At 50.5% G+C, this 13,152-nt stretch overlaps 1 protein-coding gene across 1 annotated transcript; it reads left to right on the top strand.

Annotated features, from left to right (window-relative positions):
- Positions 1-4,878: 4,878 nt before the first annotated feature.
- LOC308299265 (stalled ribosome sensor GCN1-like) lies at positions 4,879-12,864 on the top strand (the record flags this gene model as incomplete). The annotated part of the gene is made up of 1 exon (XM_080743007.1): positions 4,879-12,864. The coding sequence occupies one exon, from the start codon at positions 4,879-4,881 to the stop codon at positions 12,862-12,864; it is 7,986 nt and encodes a 2,661-aa protein (XP_080599133.1).
- Between the last annotated feature and the right edge of the window lie 288 nt (positions 12,865-13,152).

The following is a 13,152-nucleotide window of genomic DNA, read 5'->3' as shown; positions in this document are numbered from 1 at the left end:
TGCCTGATGAAAGACAATGAACGAAGACCCTTGAAAATATCCAGCCTCCAGGCTGGCTTGATGCACTATACCTCAGATTCATCCTATAATCTGACACAAACCTCCCCTTTTCTTTCCCCTCCGCAAAAGAAAATATCGAGCGGCTATCTGCGAAGGTCTCCTCGCGACCGACGGAGACAACAATAAAAACACAATTGTCGGCCTTCATCCACGGCAACGCAACATGTTCTGGATTTACTGGGTGATTTAATAATCATGTTAAAAAAGACGCTCTTCCGTCGCCGAGCAAACGGATGGAAGAAGATGAGAGCCTAACTGAAAGCGCTGGCCCCAGCACTCTGAACGCTTGGCCTTGTGCAACGTTTTTACTTTCTCTTTGCTCCCGTTTCCTCTGCCAACATCCTCTGCATACGGTGCGCCATGAGGGGCTGACACTGCTGTTTGACTGCAGCCTTATTTATGAACTCACTGCTTAAAACGGAAACTGATGAATATGGGAAGTAAAATATGCCGTAGGGTTATTTTTATTAATAGTCCCCTCCCCCAAAAAATCCCTTTTCTTTGCTTCATAATGATCAGGATTCACATGCACAATCCACGCGACGAGGGCTATTTAAGGATATAGATGTGATGTGGCAAATGACCGCACATGAATGCACATTCACCTCTCCCTCTCTCTCACATTGGTTAAGGACCCCCAGGGGTCCTTGATGCCGGGGTTCCAAGGGGTCACCAGGAAGCTCACAATGTGTCGAGTTGTGAGGTTGTAGATCTGCCATTTCTGAAAATGTTTGACACATGTTGACAAATTAGCTCTCATGGGGGTCTTGACACACAGTGTTTTCAAATGGGTGTCTGAAGCCAAATATCAATTTGGGGGTCCTTGAAGTGAAAATGTTTGAGAACCACTGCTCTAAACACACGTAGGCAGGGACCAGGGAGAGTGTGGAAGGGGCCAAGGGTCCTTTGAAAGGTCAGAGCTATTAGTAAACAGATGGCTATTTAGCGCTAAACAGCTTTCAGTCTAATAGACAATACTCTGAAGAAGGACATCACCTCGGGTGACATGACTCAAGAAGCTGTGTTTGTGTTTGCTTTTCTATACATTACAAAAGACATGCAATAATCCAAGACTCAAGTGACACAATTTAGCAATACTCACATCTCCACCCTTTTTGAGCAGTGGAGATGTGTGTGTGTGTGTGTGTGTGTGTGTGTGTGTGTGTGTGTGTGTGTGTGTGTGTGTGTGTGTGTGTGTGTGTGTGTGTGTGTGTGTGTGTGTGTGTGTGTGTGTGTGTGTGTGTGTGTGTGTGTGTGTGTGTGGAGATGGAGATCTCTGTATCTGTCTGTGCCTCCGACTGTGTTGCAGACACAGTGCTGGTTCCCCCTTTAATGCAAACCCCATTATACCTGTTGTCATAGGACCCGTTTTGATGCCCATATATGGAGATCTCTGTAGGACCTGTATTGACCATCTGTTTGCCTGTGTCCATTTATGCTCATATATGGAGATATCCGTATCTGTCTGTCTGCATCCATTTTATGCCCATAAATGGAGATCTATGCAGACACAGTGCCGGTTCCGGAAAACCCTGATGTCAGACATCAGAATCCGAACCTTTCGTGCTGGTTCCAGAAAATCGCGTATCGGATCGGGTCGAGGCCGGGCAATGCACTACCTGCTGCGGCGGGGAACGCGCGTGCCGAATTTGAAATAGGGAATGAATGCCCCACCCTTTAATGCAAACCCCATTATGCCTGTTGTCATAAGAGCCGTTTTGACCATATGTTTGCCTGTGTCCTTTTATGCCCATATAGGAACATCAGAATACGTAACCATAGCATTTTTTGTTGACTCATGTGGCGTACGTGATGTCAGAGCCTTTTATGATGTGATGTCACAATGAGTCAGCGCTTGCGCCGATTTCCTCCGGAACAGCCTGATGTCAACAATAAGGAGATTCCGAACGTTTCACGCCGGTTAGGGAAAACCGCGCGCCGGGTCGGGTCGAGGCCCGGCACTGCACTCCGTGCCGTGGGGGGGAACGCGCGTGCCGAATCTGAAGCCGGTGGGACGAACGGTTCTCGAGATACGCGGATTACACGCAGACACGCAGACACACACACGCAGAGACTTCTCGCATTTATAGATAGACTAGAAGTTTGCGGCCCTTTGGGCCGCAAAAGTCTAGAGTTCAGGCCGCTGCGCGGCCTTCACCGCCATGTTGCGGCAGTGTGGTGTGTGTAATGGCCAAATATGGGTAATTCTTTTTTTGAGAAAAAAGCTTTTTGAGAAAAAAAAGTTTTTTGAGAAAAAAAAGTTTTTTGAGAAAAAAAGGTTTTTTTTGAAAAAAAAAAATTTTTGAAATAAAAAATTTTGAGAAAAAAAAACGCTTGCGCACACACACACACGCGCACGCACGCACGCACGCACACGCACGCACACACACACACACACACACACACACCCCTCTGTTGTAATTCGATACTCTACTCTGCTCAGCTCCTCTCCCCCTCCCTCCCCCTCCCTCCCTCTGTAACTAGATACCCTGATGATCATTTTGACGTTTCAGCACTGGCCAGAATGTTCAGAATACTATGTCAGGACTGGCTGCTCTGCGTGAGGCGAGATGTTGTTAAATTGAAATAAATGCGGTTCAAAGAGTGGCATGTTTAAAATGTGGACAGTTGTACATTTTCACGTTTGTTCGACGTGGTGGCTATGTTTGTGAGAGGTGTTTGTGAGAATATGTATACCATCTGAGCATTGAGCATTGAGCATGCATGTGCAGCGTTCAGAATGGTTTCTCAATCTGTTGCGTTTGAACACATTTCCTTCACAAAAACAAACAAAAAGGGTAGCCTATACTGCACAAAAATAGGTACTTCAGATTAACCTTTCATAGTTATTATACTGTAATAGATACAGGCAGTGGATGCCGTCCCTGTGTCTTGCGTTCGTCCAACTCTCCCCATTGACTAACAATAGGCTCAGTGTAGCATGACAGCGTGTCGCTGGTTCGAGTTCCGATCCCGACTACCTTTGCTGCGTGTCACTCCCCATCCCTCTCCCCATTTCCTGTCAGTCTACTATCAATTAAGGCATACAAGCCCCAAAACATATCTTTAAGAACCCTAACCGCATGCCAGACTAATGAGACGTCAGACTTTCATAATGCTCCGCTGGTTTAACTAATACCACCACTCACTGGGTGTGATTTTTTTTCTTTGTTGCTGATCACATTGGCGCAAAATTATCATAATTTGTAAATTGTGGGCTCGCTGACAGGCGAGACCAGTATGTTCTCTCAAATCTTAAAGGTGATACACCATGAAATTTCACTTTTCCTATTTTAAAACCTTTTTTTGGGGTCCCACTAGCACCTTCTATCCTCACAAAGTCCCATTTCTGACCGTTGTGTCTTTCTCTGGTTTTGAGAAGGCGAAGGTTAAAAGTATCCCACGGGTTCTCAAAACAGGCTGTCCAGATTTGCTGCCGATTGTGACGTCATCTGCCGATTGTGACGTCATCACAAAAAAAAACTTTTTTTTTTTTTTTTTCAAAAAAGAATTCTTTTTTTCAAAAGGATTTTGGGGGGGGTGGCACAGTTCAGGCCAAAGGTGGTACTGCAGCTGAAATGATCTGAGAGCCATTCAAAAATGAGAGAGGCTCTCTATTCAGGAGTGGTAATTTAGCCTCAAACCTTTTGAAAAACGTTTTTGGGACATAAACAATATGACATAAATACTTTTTAAATGCATGGTGTATCACCTTTAATAGACACATTTTATTCTCCTCCAAAAAATTACAGACAGTACAAAGGCAGGGCCTTTAGCCAATAAGGAGCAGCGTTCTTGGTGAGATCACCACCAACAAGTGCGACCTGATATAAATAATACGTTTTGTAGGAACAGTATTTCTAGAACACCACCCACATGAAATCGTTGTTCTCACAAATCTTCGAGGGGTTGAATGTAGGAGAAGTAATGTTAGAGTGCCCGTTAGGCAGATCTTTTTGCCCATATATGTTGGAGTGCCCGTTGGGTAGATCTTCGTTCCATGCAAGCCCACACTGTTTTGTAGTCTGAACAGTTTTTCTAGTTTTCAGAATGTTGTTGTTAAATTGTTGCCACTATAGTGTGTGCCAGCGGCTACGTCATTGTAGTCCTTAGCGGCCATTTCTTGGGTCAAAACACAGGTGTTTCAATTGTTTGATTGCATAGAACTAATTCTATAGTCTAATCAGAGCACCTGTGTAAGGCTGTGTTTACCCAAGAAATGGCCGCTCTTAGAACTACATTTGGCACACCCTATAACCACATGAACCCTAGCGAACATTGGACAAATTAGATCTACTAGAAGCTCACAACGTGTTGTGTTGTGACGTGTAATGAACTTGAAGATCAGCTACTTTTTGGTCAACCTGGAACTCCATACTTGGGCATGGATGGCTCATTGTGACCTCACTCAGTTCACACAGCCCAACAATATAAAAGCAGTCTAGCTCAGTTAGATGAATAGATTGGCTCATCCCACTGAAGGATCCTGGCAGTTTTCTCAACAATCTTCATTCAGGATCATCAAGCCCATCGGGTCTGTGATCTGAACCACACAGGCTAGGTATCTCTGAATTTCGGATTGGACACCACTAGTTTTGTGATCCTAGCCAACCAATTCCCTTCCCCTAATAGTATTCATACAACCAATTCCCTTCCCCTAATAGCACTCTTTCCATTTCCATTTCACCCAATATATATTGCCACTGTCGGGTGAGCACATTGTACTTCCAAAACCAGGAAATGTGAGAGAGCATTTCCTAAATATTTATTAAATATTTAGCTAATATTTATAAAACCCATCCAGACCCACCCAGCAAGATGGCATCGGACACGCTTTCAGATACACTAAAGAAATTTGCTGTGAAAGTGACTACAGCCAGTGTAAATGAGCGCAAAGAGATTCTGGGAGAACTGAAGCAATGTTTAAGTGGCAAAGAACTCCCAGAGTCTGCTATGAAAGGCCTATCCAAGCTCTTCTGTCTCACCCCATACAGATATAGGGATGCTGCATCTCGAAGAGAGCTTCTGTCTGTCATTTCTCTGCTGGCCAAGAGACAACCTGACCTCCTGGCAACCAGCCTCCTCCACTGCCTTGTAAACAGTGGGATCATCACCAAGAATGGTGAGCCCAGTAAGAGCACAGCCTCAGCAGCGTTTACTGGCTTGACTTGGACCTGCCTTCTGTGTCGCACCGTGTTTTCGTCTCCAGAGAAAAGAGAAGGACTTGTGTGGAAGAACATGGTGGAGGTCCAGAGTCGCCTTCTGGCTGAGGTGGTGGGAGGAGCTCAGGTCACTGCCCTGAAGTCAACCATCAAGAATCTCTACCACCTCTGGAAAGAAAGCCCTGGATTGGTTGATCTGTACATCAGCACTTTGTTGAGCCTTGACCAGAGTCCCACCACTCTGGTTATGCTAGGGGTGTGTCTGGACTTCTGCACATTGCAGAAAGACATGGGGTCCATCGAAAAGCATAAGAATGCCCTACTGGATCTGTATGTGAAGACGGTCGTCACAAGCAAGACAAGGACACAGCAACACATACTGGACAAATGTGGATCCTTAATGTGCCACGTGTCCCAATCCGAGTTTACGGCGATATTACTGCCTGCCCTTCACAAGAGCATGCTCCGCAGCCCAGAGAACGCCATGCAGATCATCTCCTGCCTGCTTGCCTCAGTGACTCTTGACCTCAGTCAATATGCCATGGATCTAGGAAAGGCCATCGCCAACCAGCTGAAGGCTAATAACCCCCAGCTGATGGAGGAGGCAGTCCTGGCCATGCAGAACCTCAGCCAGCATTGCAGCGACCCCTCCGCTGTTCAGGACATCGTCACACACCTCTTTAAAGTCCTCGGAGGGTCAGAGGGAAAGCTCACGGCTTTCACCCAGAAAATAAGCGTTTTGTCAGGGATCGCCAGCTGCAGCCATCATGCTTTGTTGGGAAACGCCAGTCAATCTCTTAGCTCTAATGTGGCTGTGATGTTCATCCCTTATCTGCTACAAGAAGTCCACGAGGGAACCTTATTACATGCCGTGTCTGTGCTTTCCCGGTGGACTGCCCGTCTGACTGTGGAAGTCCCCAGCACTCTGTTGGACTGGATCAAGAAAGCCTTCACCCTCAAGACTTCCACCTCCCCTGTCCGACACGCCTACCTACAGGCCATGCTGGGGGCCTTTAAAGATGACACGCTTGGACAGGCATCTGTCCTGGTGCCCCTGCTCCTTCAAACAGTGGAGAAAGCGGTTGCCCAGAGGTCCCAACATGCTCTGCTTTCAGAGGGTGTGGCAGCTTCTGTTCTCCTGAGTCGACTGGCTCTGCTGGAGAGGCAGACAGAGAGTACATTTACTGGCTTTTGGAACATGATCTTGGATGAGAACAAGCCACTATTCACCACAGAGAAATTCCTCTCCCAGGCAAATGAGGACACTCTGTGCACGGTGCTGTTGCTGTGCGAGAGACTCTTCCTGGACCATGCCCATAGGCTCAACAATAGCAAATCACAGATGTATTATCATGCCACTGTCAGCGTGCTCCTGTCTCCTGTGTGGCACGTGAGGAAGAGAGCACAGCAGACCGTTAAAAAGCTGCTCTCCTCGCTGGGAGGATCCAGCTTTGCCCACAGCCTCCTGGGAGAAGTCTGTGTTGTCATCAACAAACACAAAGTGCTGCCCCAGGATGCCCTGGTTTCCGAGTCAGGAGAACTGACGGACGTGGGTCGCAGCTACATCCCCCCTCGTGTGCTGCTGGAGGCGCTGCGTGTTTGCTCTGCCACTAGCCAGTGGGGCAACCCAGCAGAGGCTGAGAACATGGCCATGGAGATCCTCATCGTCACTCACCACCCCTCCATAGTTGCAGCTCAACCAGGCCTCTGGCCCCTACTGTTGTCCTCTATGAATATCAAGGCAGAGGAGTTCATAGAGAGAAACCTGGAGACTATTGTACATCGTCTTCTGGAGTTTAATGCTTATAGTAAGGCAGTGAAGAATGCGGTGGGTGCCCTGTCTTGTTTGTCACCCGCCAAGCTGTTACCCCGGGTGATGGACCAGGTGATTACGTGGCTGTCCAGTCCAGCTCTGTGTCAGGTCACCAGGGAGGAGTATGCCATTATGTTGAGCCCCGAGGGAGAGCTCTATGACAAGAGCATCATCCAGCGTGCCCAGCAGGAAATCCCCAAGAAAGGCAACATTAAAAGAGAGAGCAAAGCCTACTCCTACAAGGACCAAATCATGGAGCTCGAGTTGCGAGAGGAGCTCAAGAGGAAACGCATTAAGGATGAAGTGCAGCTCACCAGCAAACAGAAGCAGATTGTGCAAGTCCAACTTGATAAAGAAGCCTCCATCCGCAAACAACTTCAAGGGCTAGACACGGAGCTTCAGTGTGCTGTGGGACTGCTAGAGGGATCTCTGCAGAAGAGACCGCCACAGATCCCTTGGCATCTCCCTGGCGTTGTCCAGGTCCTGATACCCCTTCTCCAATCCCCTCTTGCTGCTCGACGCCTCCGACATGTGTTTTTGGACATTGGAGTGTGCCTCATGCCCAAACACCTGCACAGTCTAGCTGTGCTGATAGGTCAGGTGACCCTACGGATGCTGAAACCAGAGTGTGATCTAGACGAGCAGTGGGGGCAGGAGGACCTGGACTTAGCCCTCCAGCGCACGGTTGCACTGCTACACAACCACACTGTCCCTACCAGAGAGGGCAGGACTGTTGTGGCTCCACTGTCAGCCCCAGCATTCTCCTTCTGTTTCCCCCTGCTTAATACCATGCTCGGGCAGTCTTCAGGCAGCACAGGGGAGGCAGAGGGCAGGATCAGAGCCTTGGAGATCATCAACGTGCACGCCCAGCTCAGGGCAGGCGAGAACAGCACGGACACGCTCATAGACGAGAACGGCCCAGAGCTGCTGCCTCGTGTCAGCATGCTGTTGCTGTTGACTAGGATCATCTCCACGGCGACCCCCAGAATCCAGGTGCTTGCGTCTCAGTGCCTGACAGCGCTGTGTTGCAGTGCTGGAGGCAAGAAAGGCTGTGCTGCGGCTGAGCAGCCAGAGATAGACGTTGTCATGGATGCTCTGATGTCACCCTGTTTTTCTGTACGAGATGCTGCTCTCCGGGGACTGTTGGACATGGAGTTTGTTTTGCCCACAGATAGTTCAGAGGCCAGTGGGCTGATTTTGCTTCACAGACTGTGGGTTGCCAGGTTTGACACTGAGGAGGGGGTCAGAGCCCAGGCTTTGAAGCTATGGGAGTCTCTTTGTCTTGAACTGGTTCCTGAGATCTTACCCCTGCTGATTGTTGATGTCACCCACCACGAGGAGGTGGTGCGTTCCGCCACAGCCGAGGGGTTGTGCTGCGCTGTGTCTCACTATAGAAGCCAGTCAGCTGCCGTCCTCGGCCAGCTCACTGAGCTCTACCATAAGAAGCTCTACAGACCACCTCCAGTCCTGGATGCCATGGGCAGAGTCCTCTCCGAATCTCCACCAGACCAGTGGGAGGCCAGGTGTGGTATTGCCCTGGCTCTGAACAAGCTGTCTCAGTACTTGGATGAGGCTCAGATTACTCCACTCTTCCACTTCTTTGTGCCAGATGCACTGAACGATCGCCACCCTGAGGTGCGGCGTTGCATGTTAGACGCTGGCCTGTCAGCACTCAACACACATGGAGAGGACAATGTCAGCTCCCTGCTACCTGTGTTTGAGGAGTTTCTGAAGAACACCCCCCAAGAAGCAAGCAACGACTCTGTTCGACAGAGTGTGGTCATCCTTATGGGCTCCCTGGCCAAACATATGGACATCAAGATGGATCCAAAGGTTCGGCTCATTGTGGCCAAGCTTATGACAACCCTCTCCACTCCGTCACAACAGGTTCAAGAGTCTGTGGCCAGCTGCTTGCCAGCACTGGTCCCTGCCATTAAGGAGGATGCTGCAGGCATCATACAAAACCTGCTTCAGCTGCTGTTGAAGAGTGATAATTATTCTGAGAGGAAGGGCGCGGCCTACGGGCTGGCCAGCCTAGTCAAAGGCATGGGCATTCTGTCCCTCAAACAGCAGAACATCATGACCACTCTGACTGATGCCATCCAGGACAAGAACTTTAGAAGCAGGGAAGGTTCCCTATTTGCCTTTGAGATGCTATGTAACGTGTTGGGGAAGTTGTTTGAGCCCTACATCATCCATGTGCTTCCTCACCTCCTGCTCTGCTTCGGGGATGGAAGTCAGTATGTTAGAGAGGCTGCTGATGATTGTGCCAAGGCTGTAATGAGGAATATAAGTGCCCATGGTATGAAGCTGGTGCTTCCCTCTCTCCTGGCAGCCCTGGAGGAGGAGTCCTGGAGAACTAAAGTGGGTTCTGTGGAGCTCCTAGGTGCCATGACATACTGTGCTCCTAAGCAGCTATCCTCCTGCTTGCCCAGCATCGTGCCCAAGCTGACACAAGTGCTGGCCGACTCCCATGAGAAGGTGCAGAAGGCCGGCAAGCAGGCCTTCCAACAGATCTGCTCTGTCATGCGCAACCCTGAGATCCTGGCTATATTTCCCATCCTGTTGGAAGCCCTCACTGACCCATCGCGTAAGACGCAGAACTGCCTGCAGACACTGCTAGACACCAAGTTTGTCCATTTCATCGATGCTCCTTCCCTGGCCTTTATAATGCCCATTGTCCAGAGGGCCTTTCAGCACCGCTCCACCGACATTCGCAAGATGGCCGCACAGATCATTGGCAACATGTCCTCCCTCACTGACCATAAGGACTTGTCTCCATATCTGCCTAGTGTCATTCCTGGACTCAAGACCTCTTTACTGGACCCAGTACCAGACGTGCGTACAGTCTCAGCCAGGGCGCTGGGGGCCATAGTGAAGGGCATGGGAGAGACGGCCTCTGATGACCTGCTGCCTTGGCTCATGGAAACCCTGGCTTCTGAGCAGAGCTCTGTAGACCGCTCTGGAGCTGCCCAAGGTCTGGCTGAGGTGATGGCTGGCCTGGGATTGGAGAAGTTGGACAAGTTGATGCCAGATGTGGTGCAGACAGCCAGCAAGGTGGATATCGCTTCCCATGTCAGAGATGGTTATATCATGATGTTCATCTACCTGCCCCTAACCTTTGGAGACAAGTTCACCCCCTATGTTGGACCCATCATCCCCTGCATTCTCAAGGCTCTGGCTGATGAGAACGAGTATGTGAGAGGCACAGCCCTGCTCGCTGGCCAGCGCATCATCAGCATGTATGCCGAGACGGCCATTGCCCTGCTGCTGCCTGAGCTGGAAAAGGGCCTGTTTGATGATATGTGGAGAATCAGGTTCAGCTCCGTACAGCTACTGGGTGATCTGTTATTCCATGTCTCAGGAGTGACAGGAAAAATGACAACAAATACCACCTCCGAGGATGACAACTTTGGCACTGCTCAGTCCAACAAGGCAATCATCGCTGCTCTTGGTGCAGAGCGGCGTAACCGTGTCTTCTCAGGTCTGTACATGGGACGCACAGACACGCAGCTGGTGGTGAGACAGGCCTCCCTCCACGTGTGGAAGATTGTTGTGACTAACACTCCCCGGACCCTCCGAGAAATCCTCCCCACCCTCGTCAACCTGCTGCTGGGTTTCCTGGCCTCCACCTGCCCTGACAAGAGAAAGATTGCTGCACGGGCACTGACCGACCTGCTGAGGAAAGTGGGAGACAGGATTCTCCCAGAGATCATTCCCATTCTCGAGGAAGGGCTCCGCTCTGACAAGGCTAATGAGAGACAGGGGGTCTGCATCAGCCTCTGTGAGATCATGAAGTCCACAAGCAAGGATGCGGTGCTGATGTTCTCAAAATCCGTGCTCCCCACTGTGAGGAAGGCTCTGTGTGACCCCCTCATGGACGTACGAGAGGCAGCAGCCAAAACCTTTGAGCAGCTCCACGCTACCTTCGGCCACCAGGCTCTGGAAGACATCGTACCTGCCCTGCTCCAGCAGCTGGATGAAGAGGAGACAGCCGAGTTTGCCTTGGATGGATTGAAACAGGTGATGGCAATGAAGAGCCGGCCTTTGCTGTCTTACTTGATACCAAAGCTGACAGCTCCACCGGTCAACACGCGTGTGCTGGCCTTCCTGTCTGGAGACGCACTGACGCTCCACCTCAGGGCCATTCTGCCCGCTCTGCTCTCCTCCCTCAAAGACAAACTCAACACTGAGGAAGGGGCACAGGAACTGTGCAGTTGCCAAACTGTCATCCTTTCCGTGGAAGATGAGGTGGGCCAACAAATCATTATAGAGGACCTGTTGGAGGCCACACAACGTCCCAGTCTCAGGCAGGCTGCCGTCACCATGCTCAACACCTATGTCACCCGTACGTGTCTTGACTACAGCACCCACACAACCACACTGCTGTCAGGCCTCATCTGCCTGCTCAGTGACCCCAACACAGAGGTCTTGATACAGAGCTGGGACACCATCAACTCTATCACCAAGAAACTGGATGCCAGTAGCCAACTGGCTCTGATCACTGACCTGCATAAAGACCTCAGATGGGTCGCCGCAGATGTCAAAGGCCAACACTTGCCTGGCTTCTGTCTGCCCAAGAAGGGTGTGACCTGCATTCTGCCTGTCCTGAGAGAAGGTGTACTGATGGGTAGCCCCGAGCAGAAGGAGGAGGCCACTAAAGCACTGGGAGAAGTTATCAAACTGACCTCGCCTGAGGCCCTGCGCCCATCAGTGGTCCACATTGCTGGACCGCTTATTCGTATCCTAGGAGACCGTTATTCATGGACAGTGAAGACGGCACTGTTGGACACACTCACCCTGCTCCTGGTAAAGGTGGGCGTTGGCCTGAAGGCTTTCCTACCCATGCTCCAGACCACCTTCTTGAAGGCCCTGCAGGACTCCAGTTGTGCTGTGAGGCTGAGAGCAGCTGAGGCCTTGGGCCAGCTGGTGTCCATCCACACCAAGGTGGACCCACTGTTCACAGAACAGCTGTCTGCCATCCGCAATGCAGGGGATTCAGGAGTCAGGGAGACCATGCTCCAAGCCTTACGATTTGTCATCCGGGGAGCGGGGTCAAGGGTGGACCCAACCATCCGCAAGAACATCACCACCATGCTACTTGGCATGCTGGGACACGATGAGGACGCAACTCGTATGTGCTCAGCTGGCTGTGTCGGCGAGCTGTGTGCCTTCCTGTCAGAAGACGAGCTCAGGACTGTGCTACTTCAGCACGTACTGGCTGACATTTCAGGTGTGGACTGGACGGTGCAACACGGTCGCATCACGGCCCTGGCCGTTGCTGTCAAGTGTGCTCCTGAGCGGCTGTGTGTGGAGGAGTACAGCGATGCTGTGAGCGACGCCAGCCTAGCCGGCGCTACCGCTGACAGAGACCCCGTCTCCAACAGTGGGATTAGAGCCATGGGCTATCTGATGAGGCATCAGCTCAAGACGGCGGGGAGCGGTGGCGTGTCACAGCGTGTCATTTCCCAGTTTGTCAAGTGTCTCCGGAACCAGTCCAGTGACATCAGGCTGGTGTCAGAACGGGTGCTCTGGTGGGTGTTTAAAGACCTAGCCACACCCGCACTGGACGCCAGCCACGTCAAGCCCCTGTTGAAGAGTCTACTGGACAACACCAAGGACAAGAGCTCCGTCGTCCGAGCCCAGAGTGAACGCGCCATCGTCAGTATGCTTCGACTGCGCCAGGGGGAGGAGACCATGCTGGCTGTCGCAGCCATCCTGGACTCCACCAGTAACAGCCTGCTGTCGGAATGTCACCGCCGCTCTCTGAAGAAGATAGCCGGCCTCCCAGATTCCAATGAAGAAATAGATGACACCATCCTAACGTGATGGGACAGGACTGATCATTAGAAGAAGAAATCCGCAGCAAACAAACCCGAGCTCGACTGATGTCATGCTGATGTAATACATCATGGTATGAGAACACCCAAAGGCCCAGATACTTTTTTTTTTTTTTACACTTTTCCTGGAATCGAGTAGGCCCAATAAGAGTAGAATAGTGCATGGACTGGCTTTCCCTTATATTCCTTACCCAAATGTCAGTTTCTCTTCAGAATGTTTTCATGGTATATGAACCCATGTTCTCATGTTTGTAATGTATATTTTATTCCACAGTGT

This window comes from Nannobrachium achirus (genome assembly GCF_963921795.1).
Source record: "Nannobrachium achirus genome assembly, chromosome: 15".
In the NCBI taxonomy this organism is placed as follows: Eukaryota; Metazoa; Chordata; class Actinopteri; order Myctophiformes; family Myctophidae; genus Nannobrachium; species Nannobrachium achirus.
The sequence above is the reverse complement of the archived record's forward strand: the minus strand, read 5'-3'. Positions and strand labels throughout refer to the sequence as shown.